Source organism: Netta rufina (assembly GCF_964035555.1).
Source record: "Netta rufina genome assembly, chromosome: 14".
NCBI classification, from domain to species: Eukaryota; Metazoa; Chordata; class Aves; order Anseriformes; family Anatidae; genus Netta; species Netta rufina.
In genome coordinates, this window is record NC_140137.1 from 2,581,981 (window position 1) to 2,607,873 (window position 25,893).

Here is a 25,893-nt window from a genome sequence, read left to right on the forward strand (position 1 = left end):
GAATCTCCTCATATCATGGACCCAGTTTAATCTTCTCACTAACACTTGACCAGATGAAGTCAGTCTCTCGCTGAGAGAAAAGCCAGGACCTACAGAGTATGAATTCTTATATGTAATGTGTTTAGAGCTAAGAACTGGGAAATAGCCCAAAGTTAAATTATAACTCCAGAAGAATCTTCAAGAAGTATTTCTTACACTGTATAATGCTTTTACTCTGCAGAAAGCTCTCAATCTACATTCCAGCTAACTGATTTACAATAGCTATAAACAGTTTGTTGTTGTTGTTTTCTGTTTGTCTGCCAGGGTGAAATTTATTCTGTATTGAAGATCAGCTTAAACCTAACATGCCATTTCAGCCAACAAACTATAGCATACATTGATCTTAAGTCTCACGAAGGTTTTGTCCTGACACTCTGGATATAAACAATATTCTTTGTTGAAGAGCAGAACTTGTTTTCTTGTTCTGATCAAGAGCTAGGGAGACTGTGCAGCACTAAAAGACCAAGATGCATGTATATTTATCTCTTTTTGGAATAGATGTAACAATTAATGATAGAAATAGGTGTCCAAGTAACTTTACTGCAAGTAGAGACATGCTTCTGTGTGCAAAGGTGGAGCAAGTGTATTTAGAACAAGTAACGTCCATTTCATAAAAGACTAAATTCCTGCAGAAAGTAACAGGAAAGAACCACAAATTGCAGGAAAAAGAAATCCATTGCCATAGTCAGAAAACTATTATTATTATATTATTATGAGGTAAGGAAGAGCCTATTTCAAGAGACTAAACTAACTGAGACTAACTGAGACTAAAACTAAACTTGCTGAGCACTAATGAATTTAGGGAATATGATTAACCATAGTGAATATATCCATAGCATGAAGAAACAAACAAACAAACAAACACAAAAAAGCAGGTGAAAAGGTGAAGAGCTATTTTAGCTGAAGGATAAAAGTGATACGAAAAAGGAACAGCTTAAATGGTCCATTCTAAATTCACTGATTTTAGACTTTAGACTCAACATGATTAGTGACTTCTAAAGACTTAAAACTTAATGTATATATTACATTCTTCCATTTGATTCTGGATTGTAGCCCAGATCATTATAATGTTAACAAAAATCAGGCCATGAGAGTCTGAATCTTCCAAGCATATATACCTAGAGAGACATTATCTTTACAGGTATTTAGGTGAGCTCCTGGCTCGGAAGAGCTCCAGTGCAGTCAGTAGGAGCTTTGTTGTTGTTTGAATTGAGTCCATCTTTTCTCCTGTTATGTCCAGAAGTAACCTGCAATTTTGACCTTTCCAATTAAGAGGAAATTAAGGTTTGCTATAAGCCAGGAGGTGGAGAAAATATCATTTAATTTTATCTTTGGAAACAAGAAAATAATATTTACATTTAAATTTGTCATATGGTTAGAAATTCATTTATAACATAATGTGTAATCATCTACTTCAATGTGAGAAATTTATATAAAAACTATCATTTTTTCCATCTTTTTTCATAGAAGAGTTGGAAGAGGAAGATAGTGGGTACATATTTTCACAAGTCCCAGCACCTACCAGTTTGCTGAGACAAACTGAGGTGGCTGAAGAAGAGGGCTGAAGGTGATAAATTGAAGACAGCTATTGAGGGTGATAATCATCGAGTGTGATTCTGGGTTATTTGTACAGTTGTGCCAGGAAATTAATATGTGAGTCTCATGAGACTGAATATTGGATATTCAGTCTGACACACAATGATATCCTCTTATTTATATAACTGGATAATATTTTTAACACAACTACTCTCAAAAATGGGAGGCTTTAATGCTGCTGAAAACCATCAGGAGAAATAATTCAGTGACTGCATAAGCAGAAGAGAAATTTAGCAAACACCTTCCCATATAAATGACTACTTCAACAGCATAATGAATTTTCATATGATGTCCTAAGCAACCAGAAGGAAGTTCACTACAGAAGCATTATTTGTTTTCTCCTATAAAAAGCCTGAATAAATTATCATTAGCTATGTGAAAAATTAAGGAAAGTTTACTTTTCTAGCCAGTGAGGTAACTGCAGAGCCTGAAGTTTTACAGAGGTTCAAAACCAAGAGAAGTACATCAAGGAGCATTGAACTCAGTGGCAAGATTTTGTTACAGGAAATCTCCAGCTGCATGTTTCTGGAAGCAGAGATTTTACCAGAAAAGCATTCTTTCCCCAATATTTTGCTTTTAATTTCTGCTAGTGGCATGTCAGATGCAAGAGACCTGACATGATATATGATCAGACCCAGAAAAATCATTAGTTTAACCTCTTATATATCCAAAGCAATGGCAGGTAGTAGAACTTCATTAATTTATGCAAGAATCCCAATGCAACAAATGGTTATCTTTAAGAAAGAAATTCACTTAAGTGTAAGTCATATTTTCTTACCTACAGGCTCAGTTATATTTTTTCAGATTTAGTTGAAGGACATTTTCACACATAATCAGTGATGTACAACACAATGCGTAGGCCTAACTGTGAAATCTGGCCATTGTATATGAAACTAAATATTACTCTTACAAGACATAACTTTCATCTGTTCACAGACAGACAGCAAAACATTAAAGAAAAAGCACTTGTACTCAACCTAAACCAACATATACAGATTATTACCATAAATAAAACATCAATATATGGAAAGAAAAGTGTCTCAAAGGAATGAAGGCTAACAATGAACATTTTAAGGAAAGGAAAGAGAAGATATCTACTTTTTGTGCTTGCATTAGCTTATTCCAAACGATGCAGGTAATCATGAAATATGAAATTGTATTTTTCACTGAATGCCATCTTGGACTTTGGTGTGAAACCTTGAGATGAAAGTCTAGCTGTTCTCTGAGCCATTTATCATCTTAATTTTTTTTAATTTTTTTTTTAACAGAAAAATAGTTATGGTTCTATACACTGATGAGAAATGTGTCTTAAAAAGGTTCTCATGCATACCCAGAATAACTCTCTGACAGAATTCCCTGGAAAACACTGGGTGACATCAGAAAATGTTTTCCTTCAATAGTGATTCAGTGCTGTATTGTGTAACACAAATAGCATGCTCTGGTCAGATGAAGCTTTTGTTAATCTGTAGTAAGATATCTTCAGATAGAAACAGAAATCTGCCTGCTTCAACAGATTGAGGATTACCTACTGAATTGCACTTTTGCTTAATTCATCTTGTAAAAAAAATAAATAAAAATATTTCATTATTTTTCAAGAGAAGAGGGAAAAAGAAACAGAAACAGGAAGAATGATAAAAACAGTTAAGAACAATTAATATTAATGAGGTAATGTTTGTTAGAAAACCTTATTAAACTAATCAATATACTATTCAATATGTTATTAGGTGCACTTCTGGCCCTCAATGGTCCGTGCATATGGTTGGTAAAGACAGAGAAAGCTACCAAACCAGTCTAAATTATGCTCTTCTAAGTCAGTTATGAGATTGGTCACTTAGTCATTTCTCATGCAACCTGTAAAAGGGAGGTATAGGACATACTCTTCCTTTTTTTGCACTGACGAAGGCACAAAAGACCTCACACAGTAGATTAACAGTTAAAAAACTTCAACTGGGTATACAGCAAATAGTGATGGAGTCAAGGGAGCACAGTTAATTAAGGTTCATTAGGTTCATAAAGGTTGATCATCTTTCCTCTTTTGCTATCCTGATTTCTGCTTTTATAGGCCAAAGAGCCATTCTACCTAAATTTAGGCACTCAAACTGCCTCCATGTGAAGAAAGATAATCCCCTGACCAAAATAAGTAAATAAATAAAAATCAATAATATAGGTATATATGTAGATCATTGGCTCATGCTGATCTGTACTAAAGACCAATATTTTCAAAACAGCTGAGAAAATATTGCCCAGAAAGATACCACACTAAAGGCAAACAAACAGACAGATGTTAGTGAATGAAGAATACTACCAAATAATTGATATACAATTCAATTTACTGTCAGTTTGAATCTCTGTAGATGAAACACTGTTAGCTCTTAAAGGGACTTCCTACTGAGAATAAGGGCTTTAGCTATCAGCCCAGAAAGACTGTTGTGAATAGGAGGCAGAACTGAAGGGTATATGGAAATGAAGGCTGGAATTAGACTGTGTTTTGAACATACTGACAAGAAGACTGGCATTACTGCAGATAGGAAACCAGTGCAAGGACTCAGAAGGGTGAGTTATTATGATCAAATTAACAGACAAAATGCAGGGCAACCTTCTCTATTAAGTGAAATTAGGCTGTGTATACCTTTAGTAAGTATATTTTAGAGGGAAGGGAGCATGCCACTGTGGAATAAGAACAAATGGGAAAGTTGATGGTAGCTCACAGTTATGCAGGAAAAGGAGAAAGAAGCAAAGCAAATCCATTACCACAGTAAGCAACTTTGGCTGAAGAAGTGGTGATGTGATTAGAAGGTTTGGAAGATATGAGACATGTTATCTGTGTAATAATATTTATATTGCCAGGAACAGTCTTAGTAGGTGAACCTGAAGACTGAAAAGACACCTTTTTGCTTTCATATAAATAACTGAAATGATGCATTTTGCTTCTACAGCCAGTGAGGCTTGTGAACCCAAATCTCTTTGTGTACTACACTTTCATTTCATAAGTTAGTAAAGGTATCACCATTTTCTTGGAAGGGGAGGATTTGGAAGAGGGGAAGTTTGCCAGTAGTAAAATGCTTTGAGGATTGTCCTTAGAGGACAATCACAAATACTGTTGCTCTTTTATTGGGCCAAAATAATTAACTAATGTCAAAGAGTGCATTATAGTAAATAAACCTATATTGATATTTGTAAACTCTTTGGGGCAAAGACAGCATTACATCATTAATATCTTTTTTCATTTTCTCTCCCTTGTTTCCATAGTAAAAGCTCAAAAACCTTAGTAAGCAGCTTTAAAGACTTAAATTATGTGCTTAAAATGACTTAAAACCTTACTGAATCTCTAGTGCAGCACATGAGATTACGTCACCACAAATATTTAGGAGCAAATTCTTAACTTCCAGGTCCAGCATATCTAATCAGGCTCTGAGCACAATTTTTAAGATCCCACAATTAGCAACGTGAAAATATTCTTCTCTTCTACCGATTATCATGATACAGATCCACAATTCTGCCTCCTGGATGTCAAAAAGTTTGTAAGGCTAAGATACCTCTATTTCCCACAGTGAGGACAGCGTTCCTTTTGTCTTTCAACATGGCAATGTGCTCTAGGTGGTCCTGCTCAGCAAAGGGGTTGGACTTCAGAGGTCCCTTCCAACCTCAGCCATGCTGTGATTCTATGCTGACATGGCTTCTAGAGAGATATAATTTCTCAATACTAAAATGAAGCATTTCCAAGTTACTATTTGCTGTTTATATTGAACCACTTTTAACCCTTTTCTCTGTCTCCATAATGGTTACTTTTTTGAGTTCCATAATTCGCTACTCAGTCATCTAGGGATTATATGTGTGAAAACAAACCCTATATGGATATGATTTTAAAAGGGAATAGGAATAATTTTAGCCTTACAGATTTCAAAAAGTGGACTTTATTTTACATTTTGCAAAACAATTATTCATCGGCCAGAAACCAAGAATTGTAGCTCACATGAGAACTTTGAAAATGTTCTGAGTGTATGAAGAGCTTCAGAGTGTATTAGAACTGAAAATAATTTGCAGCTTTAATTACAACATTTGTTAAGGAAGGAAAAAAAAAAAGAAAGGAAACCTACTACATCTGTAAAATCAATTCTTGTGTTGTGGTACCCATAGCAGTATTTCTTTATTCTCACTATAGTAGATTAGCAGCAGAGGTGATTAAATTCACTACAATATGTATTCAGATTAAAGAATGAGAAACATTTGTTATCTGCAATTGTTACCTGAACACACAATGCTCTGAGCTCCTCAATAAAACAGTATCAAAAAGATTTAATGAAAGAAATGGAAGCTTAATAATCAAATGATGTTCAGTCATAAATAGTACATATTTTAAATAGGACTTCTTATTTTAGTTTATCTGCAAAAACTCTAAAGAGCATGTGAAGAATATATTATTTTAAGGGAGATGTTGTGTCTGCCAATGACACTTCAGGAAACAGTGGCTGTTACCTATGTATTTCTGCTATGTATTTCTGGATATGGTTTTCTGAACAGGAACCAGAATACTAAGCAGGATGAAGAGCATAATCCCAGGAAATCTGACAGGGATATGTAAAAATGCCAATGTTGCCAGTTAAACGTATTCCAGTTATGTCTCCTGGAAAACTTTAAGTCTTGGAACAGCACCTGTTCTTCATTTAAGAAAATATTTTGAGGTGTATTTGCCAAATTCCCTAGGAATTCAGGAGAACAAACTGCATGTAAAAGTCTTCTTTTGCTGGCTTCCAGTGAAATTTCTTCTCAGTACCCTATCAGATATTCTGCGAAAATCCACAGTTCATAAAAAGCTGTTGGAACTTTAGCAAGTAAAAGTGAATGTGAATTTAGCCATGTAGAAAATATGTTATAATTAGTAAAACATCTCCATCCCTCCTTAGTTTCTGCTCATGTTCTGGTAATTTTAAGGATTTCCCTTCTTTCCAGGTTTTCAGGTCTCCATCCTCACCTGATGGTCCCAGCTGGCTTCCGCTCAAGCCACTAGAAGACTTCCTGTTTTTAAATAGATCTTGATCATGCAGTTTGAAAAGTACACACATAATCTCTGAAGCACCATCGTGTTGTCAGGTGTTCTACATTTTTTTACTGAAGAGCCTTCTCTGCACCCATAGAAAATGGGTTCTTAAACCCATCTGCATCTTATTCTTAGAAAATATGATGCTTGTGCTGATACCCTAATTATCTCCACGGACTTAGCTTAGGTGCTCACAAATAGTACATTGCCCATAAGTGCCACCATTTGTATCTGCTGCTCTTAAATGGAGACCTCACAGCTGGGAATGGACTAGTTTAAAATGAGCCAGCAAAATCAGATAGCAGTTGCCTTTCACTGCTAGGTTTTGCATCTGTTGAGTTTTAAAACTTATCACTGTCATGGCCACAGTGAACACTCCACAGGGCTCTCAGAAAGAACCAGGGAAACCTGCTTGGGTGCTAGAACTTGTGGCCTTGAACATATGGATGTTTGGGTTTATGTGTGAAAAATGCTCTGCAGCACATTTAGTGGATCTTTCGATTTAGCCACAATACAGAGCTACAGTGAAGAAAAAAATATATATATCCTCTTATGTAATCTTTCAAACTGAAGAATACATTTTCACTTCTGTAGGTCTTTCTCCACTTAACATCATTCTCTGCGATATCTTCTGCACTCTGTACCTTTCTATTGCTAAAAATATTTTGAAAGTCTATTTACCTGAGTCTGCATCTCTGAGACCTTAATGTGTTTTTATCTCTTATACGAATTTCAGAAATATATCAGTAATAGTTATACCCTATCATCTTTGTTCCCAACACAGTTTTTCCTAAGTATGTTTTTGGAATATTGTCATGGTTACATCTACTGCTATTTCTGACCCTCATAGCCAGTTCCACACATTAATCAAACTCACTCAGACAACTTTCTTAGCTTCTGCTCATACTCAGTTATTGTTCTGATTCCTGCCCTGTTTTTGAATTATGAGGCATCCATCTTTCCCTATGCCTATCTTCTAACTCTAAAATATGCTCCTAGCAGCTTTCCCTTTAAAAATTTACAAATTTAAAAATTTTACAAAGAGAGACTTCCTTGATCATAATCAGTGCAATGAGAATTTATAAAATAAAATCCTACTTTATCACAGAATCACAGAATCACAGAGTTGTCTAGGTTGGAAGAGACCTTCAAGATCACCTAATCCTACCTCTGACATAACACTAACAAGTCCTCCACTAAACCATATCACTAAGCTCTACATCTAAACATCTTTTAAAGACCTCCAGGGATGGTGACTCCACCACTTCCTCGGGCAATGCATTCCAATGCCTAATAACCCTTTGGGTAAGGAAGTTCTTCCTAACATCCAACCTAAAACTCCCGTGGCACAACTTTAGCCCATTCCCCCTCATCCTATGAGCAGGCACATGAGAGAATAGACCAATCCCCACCTCGCTACAGCCTCCTTTAATGTACCTATAGAGAGCAATAAGGTCGCCCCTGAGTCTCCTTTTCTCCAAGCTGATTTATGTCAAGGAGTGAAAAAAGGTGTGTTAAAATATTTCTGGAAAAAAAGAAGGAAGGAAGGAAGGAAGGAAGGAAGGAAGGAAGGAAGGAAGGAAGGAAGGAAGGAAGGAAGGAAGGAAGGAAGGAAGGAAGGAAGGAAGGAAGGAAGGAAGAAAGGAAGGAAGGAAGGAAGGAAGGAAGGAAGGAAGGAAGGAAGTATATGTTTGTATGTGTGTGAAATAGAAATTTCTCCTATTTTCCTGGTGTTTTGACTAGCGATAATAGTCACATTTAAACATAAGGGATGGGGCGATAGGCTTTGCAATGATCATTACACCCAGCCCACTCAAATGTCAAAAACTTGAGAGATAGGTAAAAATTGCATATTATGTGCCTTACATTTTGTTTATTGGAGACTGATAGAAGAAACAAGAAGAAAGAAATAAGACAACAGCTAAGTGAATCCATACTCAGTTTCTTCTCATTAAAATAAAGTGCTGAGTAATCTTATTATTATTAATTATCATCAACAGTTCAGCATTTTTTTCAGAAAAAAAAAATCTTGCATAAAAAGCTGAATATAATTGATGGCAAGATTTTTTCAATGTAACAGATATCCAAAGTACATGTTTTACATCTTTTTCTGTATGCTGGCATTGCTAACAACAGGCTGTAGAGCCAAAGAGTAGGATAAATATGGTTTCAAGGTAATAAAAAGAATCATGAAATAGTATTTAACAAGGTCAACTTATATAGTAAGCTTGGATATAATGTGGAGCTGCATGCCAGTGAAGGAAGAACAAAGACTTAAAAACATGTTAGGAAAGAAAGAAAAATGATCCCAAGTGGATCTTGGGGTGAGAAGAAGGAAACTACCAACATGACCATTCTTCCAGCAAAAGATGCCAGATGGTGGCAACTCACTGTAAGACCTCACCACCACCATTATGAAACCACCAACCTCAGGAGCAGGAAAAGGGTGAGCCTAACATCAGGAAGTGGCATAAAAACTAAAAACTGGGTATATAACAACTTTAACTGTATCATTATTATTGAATCTTTTTCTGCAAAAACATATTATTTCTTTACATAATTACACGTGGACTACTAAAAATTCTTGTCAGACTGTTCAGATTCCTATTATAAGCACAATAAATTCTTGGCTTGTTATGTAAGGTGTGTTTCCTTTTTGCCCACAAACAAGATTTTGAGCACAACAGAATGATGATTCCCATGCCCATGGAGTCTGGATACTTTGATGGCTCTAGTGAATACTCATTCTTTCACATTACAGCTTTAAAGGACCTTTAATGAAAGTGAGACTGCCTGAGATAGCCTTAGATTATTTATTCATTTCTTCAGTGTCAGGGTGAGATCACCAGGACGGTCTCCAGAAAGTTTTGCCTTCAGAAGTCCTCTGTTGTTTAAGTCGAGGAACAACTGTTCTAAACCCTTGAACCAAATGTCTTTCCTTGCACTTGGTTTGAGTTTGAGTTTGAGTTTGTCCAAAAGACAAAGGGACACTTTGGGATTCACCAAGGGATTCTTTGTATCTTTGCTTTGAACTGCAGTCCTGCAGAAATGAAATTTGGGTTCATAATAATTTCTTCCTGTGCAAAGAAGGAAAGGAATTCTGCACAGCTATATATGTGTCAGATCCTACTCAATGAAACCTGGCTGCTTTGAAAATTCTCTGAAAACCAGTCCCTGCAGTAATAGCTACAGGCTTGAACATGAGTCCAGAAACCCCCCCCCTTTTTTTTCCTCTTTTTTTTTTTTCTCTCTTTTTTTTTTCTCTGTTTGTGACTGTTTGCTCACAGTCACTAATAGAAAATTAGTTTACATCTCTCACTGCTGCAGATCTGCAATGATAATCACTCTTTCTTCTGATATATACTGAAGATTGATCTGTGAATGCTTGTGGATATGATTTTCTTCTGTAAAGTGATTTAAAACTGGAAGGGCTTAAGAAACAACATTTTTACAAGTTTTTCTTCTTTATTATTTCATTGAATAATTTATGTTTAAAATATATGAAGAATGTACCAGGTCTTCACTGCAAAATAGCATTGGACATCTTATAAAATGGGAAAAGGTTACGTTTCTCTTCTCACATGGTACTGGAAACAGAAGTTTTTCTTGCCTTCAGTGATGGGAAGCAACACAACCAGCCATTCCCTCTGAGTGGGACAGCCTATTTCTTATTTATTAATAAGAGACTGAAATATAGTTCTAACCATATTATAGTATTACACTCTGACCCCCCTTCCCCCTTTCTTGTTTTTTTGTTTTTTTTTGGCGGGGGGGAGGGGGAGCGTAAAAATTTATTCCAGCTCAAATACGAAGGAAGAGATTTGTAAAATCAGGTGCCACTTGACAGGGCTAAAGGTTATATATACCTGTCTAGCTGCATATGACAGCAGAAGTGCTAACAATCCTTATCCAGAAGCTAGTATGTTCATACATTCTAGAAAATTAAAGAGACCCTGACTTGAGCCATCCTGATGGACTTTCCTTGTGGCTGGTTCTATCGTAATTTCATAACAAAACCAATATAGTCCTTTTATTGAAATTAATGCATTCCATAGGGAAAAAATCAGGCACACTTGTTGACTATTCTTCTATGCAGATGACACAAAGACTTTAGCTTGCCACTTACATTCTTAATGTATCACACATCTAACCTGTGATCAGGACTAAACTCCACATCCACCCCTGCACAGCCTGTTTTTTGAGTATGAGTGCAAACAGCGTCTTGCATGATACACGTATAAGCTGGTTTAAGTGGGATTGCATGGGTTACAACTGGTTACTGTGCATAAAAACTGAAGTGAAATCAAAAGCATTGCTAAAAACTAAAAGTTTAATATTCACTATTTGCTTATACTCATTTTGTGAATGAGTTAGCTTCATGATAAGTAAGTTAAAGAGCCATGTATCAAGCAACTACTTGCTGTTCATTCAGCTCGCTCTTCAAGACGCATTTTCTATCTGACAAACATGTTCATAATGATACTTCCATGATCTTAAAGAAGCAAGAATTGAGAATTGAGAATATATTCTGAATGAATAAATAAACCCATATTGTTTTTAAATTTATTGTTGCCTGGTTCCCCAGTCATTCTAAGGTTAACTGACACACCTGACGTAACAAAGCTATGGGCTATAATGTGGCTGTTAAGAGCAATGGAAGTGTGATTCCCAGCAATGCAGCCTTATTTCCAGTAAGACACAGATAATGATTGCTTATTCCTTCATAATAAGGCCATTTACAGTAATGCCTAGTCTTCACCAAACACAAATAACTACGCAGATTTATGTATTTATTTTGTAAACATAATATATGCTTACAAGAACAGTTGATAGAACTTGCTCAACACCTTTCAGCAAAAAACACATTTACATTAAGAAAATCATGTGGTTCCTAGGCAATTAGGTTCCAAGATTCATGTAGAAGTTGTAGTCCAAAGGTTTCTCCAAGTGACAGAAACAAATTTGAATTCAACAATACTGTGTTAACATATCTGAATAAGATGATTCAATTAGCTAAATTAATCATTTTGCAGAAGTGGAAATTGCAGAAAACCTAAAGAGTTTGCTTTAGCAGGAACTCTGCTGAGAAAGCCATAGAAAGTATTCAATTTGGCATAAGCAAATCTGAGGACAGAACTTGTCAGAATGCAAATGCCTATTCTAGGAACCAGGATGGAATTCCTTAATTCTGACTGATATCTTAAGCTTGACTGATGAATTGCACATTAAAAGGAAGAGAAGAAAAATATTGACACCATGGATTGTTAGAAAACTTATTTCATTTCCATGTATCTGTGTCTAAATGAACTGTTTATTTAGGTCTTCGACATTCTAAAATCCAGATCCTTCAACACCATTGCTCTCACACAAGGTCAGGATGCCCCCAGATTTAAAAAGTAACCTAGTCAGAAACCTGGTCTAGTGTAAAAACTTATAATGAAGGACATTGATTTGGATGAGAGGGCTCCTAGTAACAAGTATTACCTGTAATATCCTTGGCTACAGAGATGCTTCAACCATGCATGCTTACATAAGTTTAACACCAATAAATGTTTTCCTTGTGTAAAATAAGTTCCTTCTCACTTTCCTGCACGTAAGCCATAATAGAAACACCCTAGTTCAGCCTTGTAAGAAAATGAGAACTGTAATCTTTATTATTATTATTATTATTATTATTATTATTATTATTATTATTATTATTATTATTATTACTATGTGACCTGTGTAGAGCTTTTCAAGATCTGTTTCTTTATGTTCGAATTGCACTGTCATTTCTGTCTGGATTATATGCTATTCAGAGTTTGGTATTATGTAGCACTGATGTGGTGATAATCTTCATGTCAAACTCTTTTTTTTATTGTTACCTTGTTAAGACCACGCACAAAGAAAGAAAGAATGACATAAAAAGTTTAGTTTTCACATATAAACAGGTTTTCCCATTCATTAATTACAAAAACAAGTGTGTCCAACAAAAGCTTTTTTTCCAAAGGTGAGAAGGCTGTGCTTGAGGTATTTGTTTCCTCATCTTAGCTAAGCAGTCCATTCTAACACTAGGTGAAGCATGGCAAGATTTTTTTTTCTGTTGTTATAATTGCTTACAGCTTTGCTGTTCTAATAATATTCATCACAGTGCTGTCAGACACAAATCAGAAAGTGCCCTATACAGTGGAATATTATTAGCTGAGTATTTCTTAAATGAGTTGAGTCAGTAGAGCAAGAAGCACACTAGTCCTTTAAGTGGGATTAGCATCCAATGTTCCTGACTCCCAGCCCAACATGGGGAACACCACACTACAGTGTTTTGTTGTGTATTTAGACATAGAAGATGAAAACGTTCCCTGATACATTTCAGTCTAATGAGGAATTATATTCAGTTTCACCTGAATTTTGAAGCTCACATATAAAATAAAAATACATAAAGAAATAAATAATCTTAAATAAAAAGTTTAGGAGGGTTATTCAGTAAGAAAAAAATGCTGAAATTACCAGCATTTTACATGTTTGTTTCTAAATAGTGGCAGATAATGATGTAAATATGACTGCATCATGAATGATTGATTCCAGAAGTGAAAGTATCATGATGGCAAAATACAGAAAAATTGTGCAAGTATCATGACAGAGTATGAATATGAGTACCTTACAAGGTATTACAGAACAATAATCTTTATTCTTCTATTTTTCAAACCTAATTGAGCAATAACTTTTTTTTTTTTTTTTTGAGATAATATTGTTTAAATAGGTGGCTGCAGGGCATTCATGTTTTCCTAATTTTACTGAGAATAGCATTAAGCTCCATGCTTCTCCTATTAATTTACAATGAGATTTTAAAGTAATCTTTTCTGGAAAAAAAAAAAAAAAAAGTAGCTTATTTGAGAAGAGAAATTATATATAATAGTAGCAGATGAAATTAGATACAAAAAAAATGCAGCCAGAACAAATGGTGAGAACTCACACTAAACAATACCTATTCAGATCACATTTCAGTAATGGTTGTTAACTTAATTTCTTGAGCTCTCCAAGCTATAGCACAAATCTACAGGAGCTGAGTAATAGCAATAGGCAACAATCATACCCCATGAGCCTCAGATTTCACATGCAGAGATACATAAAACAGTTTTAAAAGAAATTAAAAAAAAAACGGGGGGGGGGGGGAGGGGGTAGGGGCAGGGGGGAGAAAGAGGGAGGTAAACCAAAAAATAAACCTTCTGAGATTCAAATAATTCCAAGGTTATGCTTTTTACAATTAGATATGCCTAGATAATTTCAAATAAAGTCAAAGCTAAATTCAAGCTAAGATTATGATGCAGAAAAATACTGAAATTATTTCTCAGTTTCTGTTCATTTCTACCTAATTTTGTCCTTCACTTGCCACTTAAATGTGTAGCCATAACTACAGTAAAAAGAGAAATGGGTAGATTATATAACCTCATGTAAACAAAATAAAACATATTTATAAAAAATTTCAGCTCAAAAAATAATAAAAAAAAATATTTGAAATGATCATTTTAAATTACAGAACTTTATCTGAATCATCTGAGTTCTTACAAGTATAAATGCTGCTCTTCTAGCTCAGGCCATTCAAAATGAATTATATGAGCTTGGTTTTATAATTATCACTCTTTTTTCTTACTGGTTATAAAAGTTTGTTTCATACCTCTACATTTTGTTATCCTTTCTGGGGATGGTATGTATTTCCTCTCCTTACCCAAAAGTCTTATATCATGGTATAATTCACTTTTGGTCCACTACATCATCCTAGTCCAGTATATCTGACAATAGAAATCCTTTATCTATATATTTAGCCAATGTGCCTCACCTTTCTGCTGGATAAACTGATCCCAGACTAGATGCTATGTTTCAGCCTGCATTCCATTTTGTTTCCTTTTTAGGGCCACTAACACTGATCTCTGCTTCTGGTAATCTTAGTGATAATTGGTCAAAATCCCATTTTGTTTATACTAGACATATTTAAAACATGACAATCATTATCATGCTTACTCACAACTTCAATCAATATTTAAAACGTGACAATCATTATCATGCTTACTCACAACTTGAATCAATCAGTTGCATAATGCAAAAATTACAATGCAATTTTTCAGTAGAGCAAACTAGAAAACACAGTAAATACTATAAACCAAAATTTTTATGTATAACACTCTCAATAAATGGACCCCAAAGTTTTCTTTAAAAAAATAATAATAAAGAAAAAAATAATAATTTTCAAAAACTTATAAGCAGCAAATAAAATTTAAACTAAGATTAATTTTCATTTTCAACCTTTCTCTGTACACACTAGCTATAGCCAAATTCTACAGAAACTGTAAATATGGAAAATAGATGCTTTAAATATAACTACCAAAAGCTAAACTTTATGATGTGATCAGGTGCACTAGCTAATATGAGTGCACATCTTGGGGCAGATACAGAATAACTGTGAGATAAACTGGTCTGTTTTACAGTGACTATTAAAAAAGCTTCATTGCCATGTAATATTTAAGACATCAGTGAAAGGGTTTAAGAATAGGATTGCTTTACTCAAAATGGATGACAAGTGCCAACAAGAATGATATGAGTTGCTGAATGATTAGAAGAAGGTGTGTAAAATATACGTCATGATCACAGAATCACAGAATCACAGAATTTCTAGGTTGGAAGAGACCTCAAGATCATCGAGTCCAACCTCTGACCTAACACTAACAAGTCCTCCACTAAACCATATCACTAAGCTCTACATCTAAACGTCTTTTGAAGACTTCCAGGGATGGTGACTCCACCACTTCCCTGGGCAGCCTATTCCAATGCCTAACAACCCTTTCAGTAAAGAAGTTCTTCCTAACATCCAACCTAAAACTCCCCTGGCTCAACTTAAGCCCATTCCCTCTGGTCCTGTCACCAGGCACATGGGAGAACAGACCAACCCCCACCCCGCTACAGCCTCCTTTAATGTACCTATAGAGAGCAATAAGGTCGCCCCTGAGTCTCCTTTTCTCCAAGCTGAACAAGCCCAGCTCCCTCAGACACTCCTCGTAAGACTTGTTCTCCAGACCCCTCACCAGCTTCATCGCCCTTCTCTAGACTCGCTCGAGCACCTCCATGTCCTTCTTGTAGCGAGGGGCCCAAAACTGAACACAGTACTCGAGGTGCGGCCTCACCAGAGCCGAGTACATGGGGACAATCACCTCCCTAGCCCTGCTGGCCACACTGTTTCTGATACAAGCCAGGATGCTGTTGGCCTTCTTGGCCACCTGAGCACACTGCTGGCTCATATTCAGCCGACTATCCACCATCACTCCCAGGTCCTTCTCTGCCTGGCAGCTCTCCAACCACTCATCTCCTAGCCTGTAGCTCTGCTTGGGGTTGTTGTGCCCCAGGTACAGGACCTGGCACTTGGCCTTGTTGAACTTCATACAGTTGACCTCAGCCCATTGGTCCAGCCTATCCAGATCCTCGTGCAGAACCTTCCTACCCCCGAGCAGATTGACACACGCACCTAACTTGGTGTCATCTACAAACTTACTGAGGGTGCACTCAATGCCCTCGTCCAGATCATTGATAAAGATATAAAGAGGACCGGCCCCAGTTCCGAGCCCTGGGGAATGCCACTAGTGACCGGCCTCCAACTGGATTTGACTCCATTCACCACAACTCTTTGTGCCCAGCTATCCAGCCAGTTTCTAACCCAACGAAGCGTACGCCAGTCCAAGCCATGAGCAGACAGTTTCTTGAGGAGAATGCTGTGGGAAACAGTGTCAAAAGCCTTGCTGAAGTCAAGGTAGACCACATCCACAGCCTTTCCCTCATCTACCAAGCGCGTCACTTTGTCATAGAAGGAGATCAGGTTCGTCATGCAGGCCCTGCCTTTCATAAACCCATGCTGACTGGGCCTGATCGCCTGCTTGCCCTGTAAGTGCCGTGTGATAACACGCAAGATAATCTGCTCCATTTATGTTACTTAGGTGTTATGTTTTAAGGTACCATCTTATTCAGTAGAAAACAAAGTAAATATTCAAAAGAATCCAGCCAGCCTTTAAATCTTGAAGTAGGCATAATTCTCAGAAATGCTTGTTTGTTTGCTGGCAATCTAGGGTCTTCACATACTGTAAAGACTGAAAAGTCATCTGCTGGGAGCACTCATCTCTCCTGTTCTAGAGATACTGGGTCCTAAATACTCCCTCTGAGACCTGTGTACTCAGTCCCTACTTAATTTTGTTTTGGTTATAGCAATTTATTTGTGAAAACTGTAGTATTATTTTAATCACTTTTCCTTGTATGCCTCAGTACCTCTGTGACTTAGGAAGGATAAAAAAATTCAAGCAGTACTCCTGGCTGTGAATGGGACTACACAGATCTGTGCCATTTACTGCTGTTACCAGCATTTGCTGTTACACTAGCCTTCCAAGACTTTAGTCTGATCATTTTGTGAGCAGTTTCTGAATATTTTAAATGATTAGAATACTTCATGGAATGATAACTGCACCAGTAGCATAGGAAATAAACTGTGAACCACAGGTGACCTACCTAAAATCTACCCAAACCATTAAGTAGGGGTAAGAACCATTTTTTTTCTCCCTGTTGTGAACTTCTTTAGCCTCCTTCACCCCATGACTAACACAACTGGCCAAAATACAGTTAATAAACTCTAAAGGCTGAGTCTGAAACAAGCTTTTCTGGAAACAATGTGACTCAGCATTTCATGGTTCGGTCTAGTCCTTCTGGAATAAGACTCCATCCAGATAAGAGAATCATGGTCTCACTGGTGCCAGAGGTCTAAGAGGAGGGAGCAGGACAAGTAAACACTTTTCTCTGATTTTTAAGCCCAAATCTTCCAATGCAGTTTCCATTTCCTGTTATGGAACTTCAGATGGCTAACTGGATTTTCTATCTTCTACTCTAAGCAAAGCATTATCTTCAGTTTCTGTCTCAGATGTGGGAACTCATGAGTATGTTACTTGGGAAGAGAATAATCTTCACATTTACATGATCTACAATTATGAAAAAAAAAATATGGTTGGGTATTGTAGTGAACACTTAATAGTAAAACAGAAATAAGTACCACTGTAGTGAGGTCAATGTCAGTCTCTTTTCTCAGGTAACAAGTGTTAGGATGCAAGAAAACAGCCTCAAGTTGCTCCAGGGCAGGTTTGGGTATCAGGGAGAATTTCTTCACAGAAAGGGTGGCCAAGAGTAGTGGAAAAGGTTGCTCAGGGAAGCGGTGGAGTTGTCATTCCTGGAGATATTTAAGAGACGTGAAGATGTGGTGCTTAGGGACATGGACTTGGAGGTGTTAGGCTGATGGTCAGACTTGATGATCTTAAAGGTCTTTTCCAACCTACATGATTCTGTGATTCTATGGGAGGCCTGGTCCTGAGCACAACTTTTGGGTTTAAACACTACAAACGGACAGAACAGATGTGAGCAGGGAGAGAAAACCGAGCATAGTGCTTCATGAGAAAAATAAATAAATCTGTTTTAAATGAGATATTTTTACTTAAAATATGATCAGTAGTCAAAAGGAGAGAGAATAGATACAGTTAGATTTCCACAGACACTGTAATCTCCTGAAAATGTGCTATTCACTACACATATCTTGTATGTATAGAGCATCTTTGTATCTGCAGTGGGAACGTGGAATATGTCCTTCCCTCCCAGTGACAGTATTATTATCATGAATAATGTATAACATAGAGTACAGTAATTTTTTATGTACAGCAGAGAATGAATGTAGTTTGACTGTTCATTAAGTTAAACAATTCTGTTAAGTAAAGCAGCAAGCTTTGTTTCAGCTCTTCACTCAGAGGTAGAAAGCATTTGTGCTATAAGTGGAGATTTACTGTATGCATGAGTAATTTGTTAAATCTCTCCTGTGGGCTCTGTAGCTTCTATAGCCTACTTAGCATAAAAGATAAAATCATTCAGATTTTTTTTTTTTTTTGGACAGATAAATTTTAGTTGGAGTTAAACTAATTACTTGTTGGCTATTCAGTACTGCTAAAAGTCTTTTTCTTTAGGCACTGTGACCACTGTGATTCTGCTTGCAAACAGCAGTGCAGTAGCCAGCAGATTCCAGCAGGGATAATTGACTCTTGTGTGAAGTTTCATAACAGAACACTTGGAAATGGTTAAAATTCATTTTCTAAATTTAGAAAATTAAAGGACAGAACCACAGCAGGTATAAATCACCATGTCTTGGTTGAAGTCACTGGAATTTTAGAGATTTAGACCAACAGAATACATGAGCTCACATCTGAGTATTGAAAGACTGAGCAATCATGATAGGTTTCTGCTTCAGAGAAAAGCATCTTTTCCCTTCTACTGCTTATGTCATTATCCAAGTTATGAAGCAACCAGTTGTGAAAATCATATTCCTATAGATTAATATTCACCTTATTTTGGAGGAATATCCTTTGTGGGTGATTGCTCACTAATGAAACAAGATGTGCCCAATCTTTCCCTCAGTTTAGAGAAAAAAATTATTGCTGCTGCCAGTAATTTTAAGCAATCAGAAGTGCATCTTTACTGACAAATGGTGGTGTCTTTCCAATGCTACATATGGTTCTTCTGAAAGTTATATAAGAATGTATTTGATGCAGAAATATTGTGGAACAGCAGAGATCATCAACAGTTATAATTCTGACTTTAAGTTAGTAAACATGGTAGTTTTGAAAAAGATAATCCATTCTCTAGTTTGAATTTTGAACTAAAGAATTTAGATCAAATGACTCCAAAGGATAATCATTTAAGACAGCTAAGTACCATTAATATATGTGTTTTCTGAATTTTACTAAAAAGGTGATTATTTTTGCATTGGTCTAAATCTTACCATCAGGGAAATGAAAGCAAAAAAGAAAAGAAATCATATTGATCCTACTGAGAGGAGGAATAGATTTCAAAACTGTTACATGGACGCGCACAGTTTTGGACTGCTAAGAGAAGAGTATATCAACACATTAATGAAACCTTTGACTGGCAGGCTTTGCTCTGTCTTCTGATTCAGAAAAGAAGATAAGGAGAATAAACAAACAAACAAACAAACAAACAAACAAAAAACCTTGTTTTTTCCCTAAGGTATCGGTGATTTTACAGCAGAGATCTTCTCAGACTGACTGAATTAATCTGCTACAGTTTTAACATATTTCCAGTATAGAAATAATGTTTTTAATGCTGAGGATTCTGTAAAAGAGACTATGCCAATCAAATAGTGCATCTCTATAGTTTTTCACTCCTTGGTAGGAGAACCCATTCCTAGCTACAGTAGGTATCTCTGCCCAGAGATGACAATTTCTGCATGAATGATGACCAAATGTTGCCCAGGTGGTATTGCAAAAAAAAAAAAAAAAAAAAAAAAAAAAAGTATGGATGATGTGCATTAGCAAAGATATGGAGAATCTGGTCCTGAACATTTAGCTGGTGTAATCCCAGTTTGTGCTAAAGTTATATCACAGAATCACAGAATTTCTAGGTTGGAAGAGACCTCAAGATCATCGAGTCCAACCTCTGACCTAACACTAACAGTCCCCACTAAACTATATCCCTAAGCTCTACATCTAAACGTCTTTTAAAGACTTCCAGGGATGGTGACTCCACCACTTCCCTGGGCAGCCTGTTCCAATGCCTCACAACCCTTTCAGTAAAGAAGTTCTTCCTAACATCTAACCTAAAACTCCCCTGGCTCAACTTAAGCCCATTCCCCCTCGTCCTGTCACCAGGCACGTGGGAGAACAGACCAACCCCCACCTCTCTACAGCCTCCCTTGAGGTACCTATAGAGAGCGATAAGGTCGCCCCTGAGCCTCCTCTTCTCCAGGCTGAACAAGCCCAGCTCCCTCAGACACTCCTCGTAAGACTTGTTCTCCAGGCCCCTCACCAGCTTCATTGCCCTTCTCTGCACCCGCTCAAGCACCTCCATGTCCTTCTTGTAGCGAGGGGCCCAAAACTGAACACAGTACTCGAGGTGCGGCCTCACCAGAGCTGAGTACAGGGGGACGATCACTTCCCTAGCCCTGCTGGTCACACTGTTCCTGATACAAGCCAGGATGCCGTTGGCCTTCTTGGCCACCTGAGCACACTGCTGGCTCATATTCAGCCGACTATCCACCATCACTCCCAGGTCCTTCTCTGCCTGGCAGCTCTCCAACCATTCCTCTCCCAGCGTGTAGCTCTGCTTGGGGTTATTGCGCCCCAGGTACAGGACCTGGCACTTGGCCTTGTTGAACTTCATGCAGTTGACCTCAGCCCATCAGTGCAGCCTATCCAGATCATCCTGCAGAGCTTTCCTACCCTCAAGCAGATTGGCACACGCACCTAACTTGGTGTCATCTGCGAACTTACTGAGGGTGCACTCGATGCCCTCGTCCAGATCATCGATGAAGATATTAAAGAGGACCGGCCCCAGTACCGAGCCCTGGGGGACGCCACTAGTGACCGGCCTCCAACTGGACTTGGCTCCATTTACCACGACTCTTTACCAATGAGGACTCCAAAGAGCTATTTAAATGATAGAAGTCAAGGAACAATTAATTTAATGTAGAAGTAGGACTAATATAGTGAGAAAGCTAAAAAACATGAGAACTTGTTAGATCCTGCCATTTTAAAAACCTTACTGGCAGAATGACATTTGTATGCAATTATAGTGATTTACCAGTTTATAGATCTTATGCATTTTATCACAAAATGAATGAAGCAAGCAACTCAGTCTTGTGCTGTCATCCATCCACGAAGTTTCCCATGGTCCAAACTAATGCACTAATTAATACTAATGCAATAATAAATACTACAAATAAAAACTAATGCACCAATAAATACTTACTAACATTTTTTCTGCCCTCTATCTGCTTTGTGATGATATGTTTCAAGTAATTTGACACATTCAAAGAACCCCCCTGAATTTCAGGTATTATCACGGTTTTATATAAGTAATTACAATGAAAGGCTCTTGCAGGCCCATATTGCAAACTGAGAAGGGACTGGACCAGATGACCTTCAAAAGCACCTTCTAAATTTAAAAGTACCTTCTAACCTTTAATTTCTTTACTATTTGAAGTCTCAAGTTCATATTCTGACACCCTTGAATCATGTTTCACAAATAGGAAAACTTGATATCAGCAGATTGGTTTGCACACATCTTGTTACAACACTAATGTGAGAAGTGGGAATATCTCAGAATGAGATTTTGCATCAGCGTCTGAAACGCTAACTTTCAAAAAATGTACTATAATCTGCAAATAGGTAAACAGATGTGGTTTTGCTTACCTCTATTGATAGACCTGAAAATGTCTAGCAGTCAAAAATAAAAATACATTTCAGTACATATTTAAGTGTAATCTGGGCATTATCTTTTTTTTTTTTTTTTTTTTTTCTGGACATTAAAAGCACTTGCAATATTTAGGTCATATAATCAGAAAGACTGATCTGAAAGTCTTAAGGAGATGAAAAGGGCTTTATCCTTATATTTTCATTAGTATTAATGGCACTTGCACAACTAAAGCCCTGCCCATCTGGATATAGATGCACCTCTGATTGCTTTTGCTGGTATTCAATTTTATAGACACAGATATTTATGCAACTGGATATCCATGTTGACTTAAGATCCACTTGGAATTCAGATAAAAGATGGAATTCAGTGACCTTTTTCCCTAGTTGCATTGGCCTTGTTCCCTTCCCTCTCTTTCACACTAATCTCATAAAACATTTGCTGTGTTTTGAGATATAGAGTGCCAAAATGGCTTGGGATGGCAGATGAGCAAACAGATAGCTATTTCTTTCCTACAAATCGTTACAAAAGGGAAATGCAAGTTTTAGTGCCTTCAAGCTGCTATTTAATAAGGTTGTTGTAGATTTGAGAAGTGTCCCAGACAAGCACAAGGTTTTCCACCTTCTGATTTCACACTGTCCAGTATACCAGACTCTACTAACTAGCTGCTTAGCTTTTGATGTTTTTTCAGCACCTGTATATTCACAGACTCATTGTCTCTGTGAAAGGAGGTATTTGATTTATTTTTTGTTGTTGTTGTTTTGTTTTGTTTTGTTTGTTTTTTGTTTTGTTTTGTTTTTTTTTCTTTTCCACTTAGAAAAACATTTCTTCTTGGAAAAGGCATGTTTAACTGGTTTTACAACAGGAGTATGGTGTAAAGGTTTTATACATAAAGGTTTTATTTATTTATTTATTTACTCTGCAGACTAAAAACATATAATCTAATGCCTTCTGTTTGCAATGACTCTATTTAGAAGGATTTCCTTTCCTTCAGGAGGGAGAACCCTGCTTCAGTTATGTTCCTTTGAATTGCAGGTAGATCTCTGAACCCTGGACAGCTGAATAAACACAGTTCCCTCACTGATTTAATTATCCTGGTCCATTTGTTAGTACCAGCAGAATACTATATAGCACGTTGCCTGTTAAAACTCAGCCTTCGATTGCCCGTAATACATTACAGGTTCAGTCTGTACAGCCAAAGAGAGAAGGCTGGGTTGCCTATTGTTTGATGTGGAACGCTGAAGCTCCAAGATGTTAATGCTGATGCAGGATGGGTTAGGTGATGCCTGGAGGCTGCAGTCAGCGGTACTTGGTACAAGCATTGAGGGCATAAATCGATCTAGCTTCACTAGCAAGCTCAACTCAATGTAATGCAAGACTTGCTCTCTCATGCACATTGTTAATTCCCACTTGCCAGTGTCTTATGCACAGTGCCATGCTGCTTCCAAGTTCTCTGTGCCTTCAGCACCTCCTAGGAAAAAGAGCTCTATATGAAGAGGTGCTGTGGCTCTTTTCTGTTAAGCTAGGTTCATGGGGAAGACAGAAACAAAAGCCTCTTTCCTTATTAAACTGTATTTATGCAGTTGGCTTACAGCTTCCAAATGCTCAACACAGGAAAGCCCTCGGGCCACCCACGCTGGGTAGGTCTGATCAGGATGCATCAGTATAGTGCTGTAGGTAGGAACATGCAAGACCTCGACTGAGAGAAGGTCTGTATTAGCATAATGGTTCTCTTAGCATCTGGGACTACTTGTTCCTTTTCTATCACACTCATAAGCATGGTCTGCTATGTCTGTTTTCAATCACGTGTCAAGCATGAGCTCCAGACCCCATAAAATCTGCTTCTCTGCACTCTTTCCCACTTCTGTGCTGTACAGGAGAGACTGTAGAGATTCAGGCTGACACAGGAATATTAATGAAAATTTCTGCTTTTAACCTACTCATACCGAAACCCACTGTCTTGCTTAAAACATTTGTAATATCACTAAGAATTTCAATATCCAGTAGTGTTTAAACTTTGTCATAGAAGCAGGTCAGGAAAGGAGGGCACTAGCATATTATGCAAATAAATAAATTAAATAAAAACCTCACATTTGCCTAGCACCATTCAGCTTTGATTACCACCGACATTCTCAAATGAAAATTTCTGTTGATGCCATACAGTAAATTAGATTCTATGTTTTCCTCAGGAAACTGGAGGCACAGATTTCAAGAAAGTAAAACATCCATTAAGGCTAGTCTACACATTTCTGATGCCCAACTTGCCCTTTTACCACACTAAGATGGATGAATTTTACTAGATCTGTTGCGATACTGCTCAGTAGCAGAAGATAAAAAAAAAAAAAAAAAAAAGGGGGGGGGGGAGAAAAAAAAGAAGTAGACTATTTTTATTCTCTGGGTTCTGCTTAGCAAAAGTGAAAACAAAAACACCGGCAAAAATTTATGCTGAACTTCCAAAATGAACAATAAGCTCAAGTTCATCAGAATGGAGAAAAGCTGTATGACAGTATGTTTGAATGAATCTAATTATTGGCCTTGTCAGTAATGTGTTCCATCAAATTGTTCTCCCAAAGGAAACTAATGCAACAACACTGTGTACATACTAAGGGATATTTTGGTGGAGAGTTACATAACAATGACAAATAGATTTGTTTTATAAGAGGTCCAACCTGAGTCAGTGAGAGAAAAAATAGACATGCCAAAGGTAAGAAACACTGAAGCTTCTTCAAATAGACAGTGTGATCTCAATTGTATTAAAAGGAAACTTTGCTAAAGTGAACTGTAACCTCAACTATTATGTGACATCTTTACTGTGAGTCTCCTTTTATAAAGCAGGCTACTTTTCAATGCTTTGTACAGTACTACTAAAACCAGAATTATATGTGTATTGTCCGTGTCCAAAGAGGTTGCCTGTAAATTCATCTTTTTCAAGGCTTTGCATTTCTTTGTTTTTATTTGTTTTTACAGTTCCACCCAAAAGGGAGATGATGATTATGAAGATTATACTTCAAATAAGACTTGGGTTTTGACTCCCAAAGTTCATGAGAGTGATGTCACTCTTATTTTAAACGGCTTGCTAGAAGGATATGACAACAAGTTGAGACCTGACATAGGAGGTATGTTGGTTTTCTTTTTAGTCCAACTTTGAGTGGTGAAGAGAAAGCTTTTTCATACCATATTATACTACACAGGTAGCAGAATCCATTGAAAGTTGCTATGAAAACAAAGTAAGATGTAGTAAAACATCACTGGCACAAAAAGTACCCATGATTTTGGAACCTGACATAAATTGTTAAGGTTGCTAAATCTAGCCTAAGACACCTAACAAAACCATCATGATTTGCTGAATCAGGACACTTGTAACCTTGAAGGTTAACCCTGTCATACTTGGGGCCGTGACCACTGTCCTGGGGAGCCTGTCCCAGTGACTGACAACAATCTCAGTGCAGAACCTTTTCCTAACACTGAGCCTGACCCTCCCTGTCCCAGCTCCAAGCTGTCCCCTTGGGTCTCTGCTCAGCAGGTCAAGAAGTGACTGGGAAATGAGACAGTGAGAAAGAAGGGTTCACAAAGAATAACTGCAATCAAGCAGATTGACTTGATTTCCATAGATTTCCCCCACAACTTATAAAAGTCTATACACCCAAGTTCAGACTCACAATAGAAGTCTTATTTAACTGGGAAAAAAAAAAAAAAAAAAAAAAAAAAAAAAAAAAAACTTTTGCAAGGGTATTCCTCTCTATTGATTACTGAGGAATCTGAGAGATGAGGGTTCCTGAGTAGATAGGAGAAGGACCTATGTGTGTACAGAACAGCCAGACAATACCTCTGTGGAAGAGGACACAGAAGTAAGATTATAGGAAAACACAAAGAGAATTCACAGATGAAGCAGGCAGGCAGAGGAATGCATAGAACAGCAAGGTTAATGAAAGAAACTGTTTCTAACAAGTTTATAGAGGCTTATAAAC

The 25,893-nt window shown here is 37.2% G+C and overlaps 1 protein-coding gene across 2 annotated transcripts in view; it reads left to right on the forward strand.

Moving 5' to 3' along the window:
* The window catches only part of GABRG2 (gamma-aminobutyric acid type A receptor subunit gamma2), a gene marked incomplete at both ends in the record, with an annotated part of 77,889 nt that overhangs the window by 5,366 nt on the left and 46,630 nt on the right, over positions 1-25,893 (forward strand). Inside the window, one exon of one of the 2 annotated variants that reach the window (XM_084295199.1) lies at positions 24,893-25,041. In XM_084295199.1, the coding sequence (XP_084151325.1) occupies positions 24,893-25,041 (149 nt within the window). Of the gene's footprint in view, positions 1-24,892; positions 25,042-25,893 lie in introns of those variants that run through there. The other variant, XM_084295202.1, reaches the window with a different exon arrangement.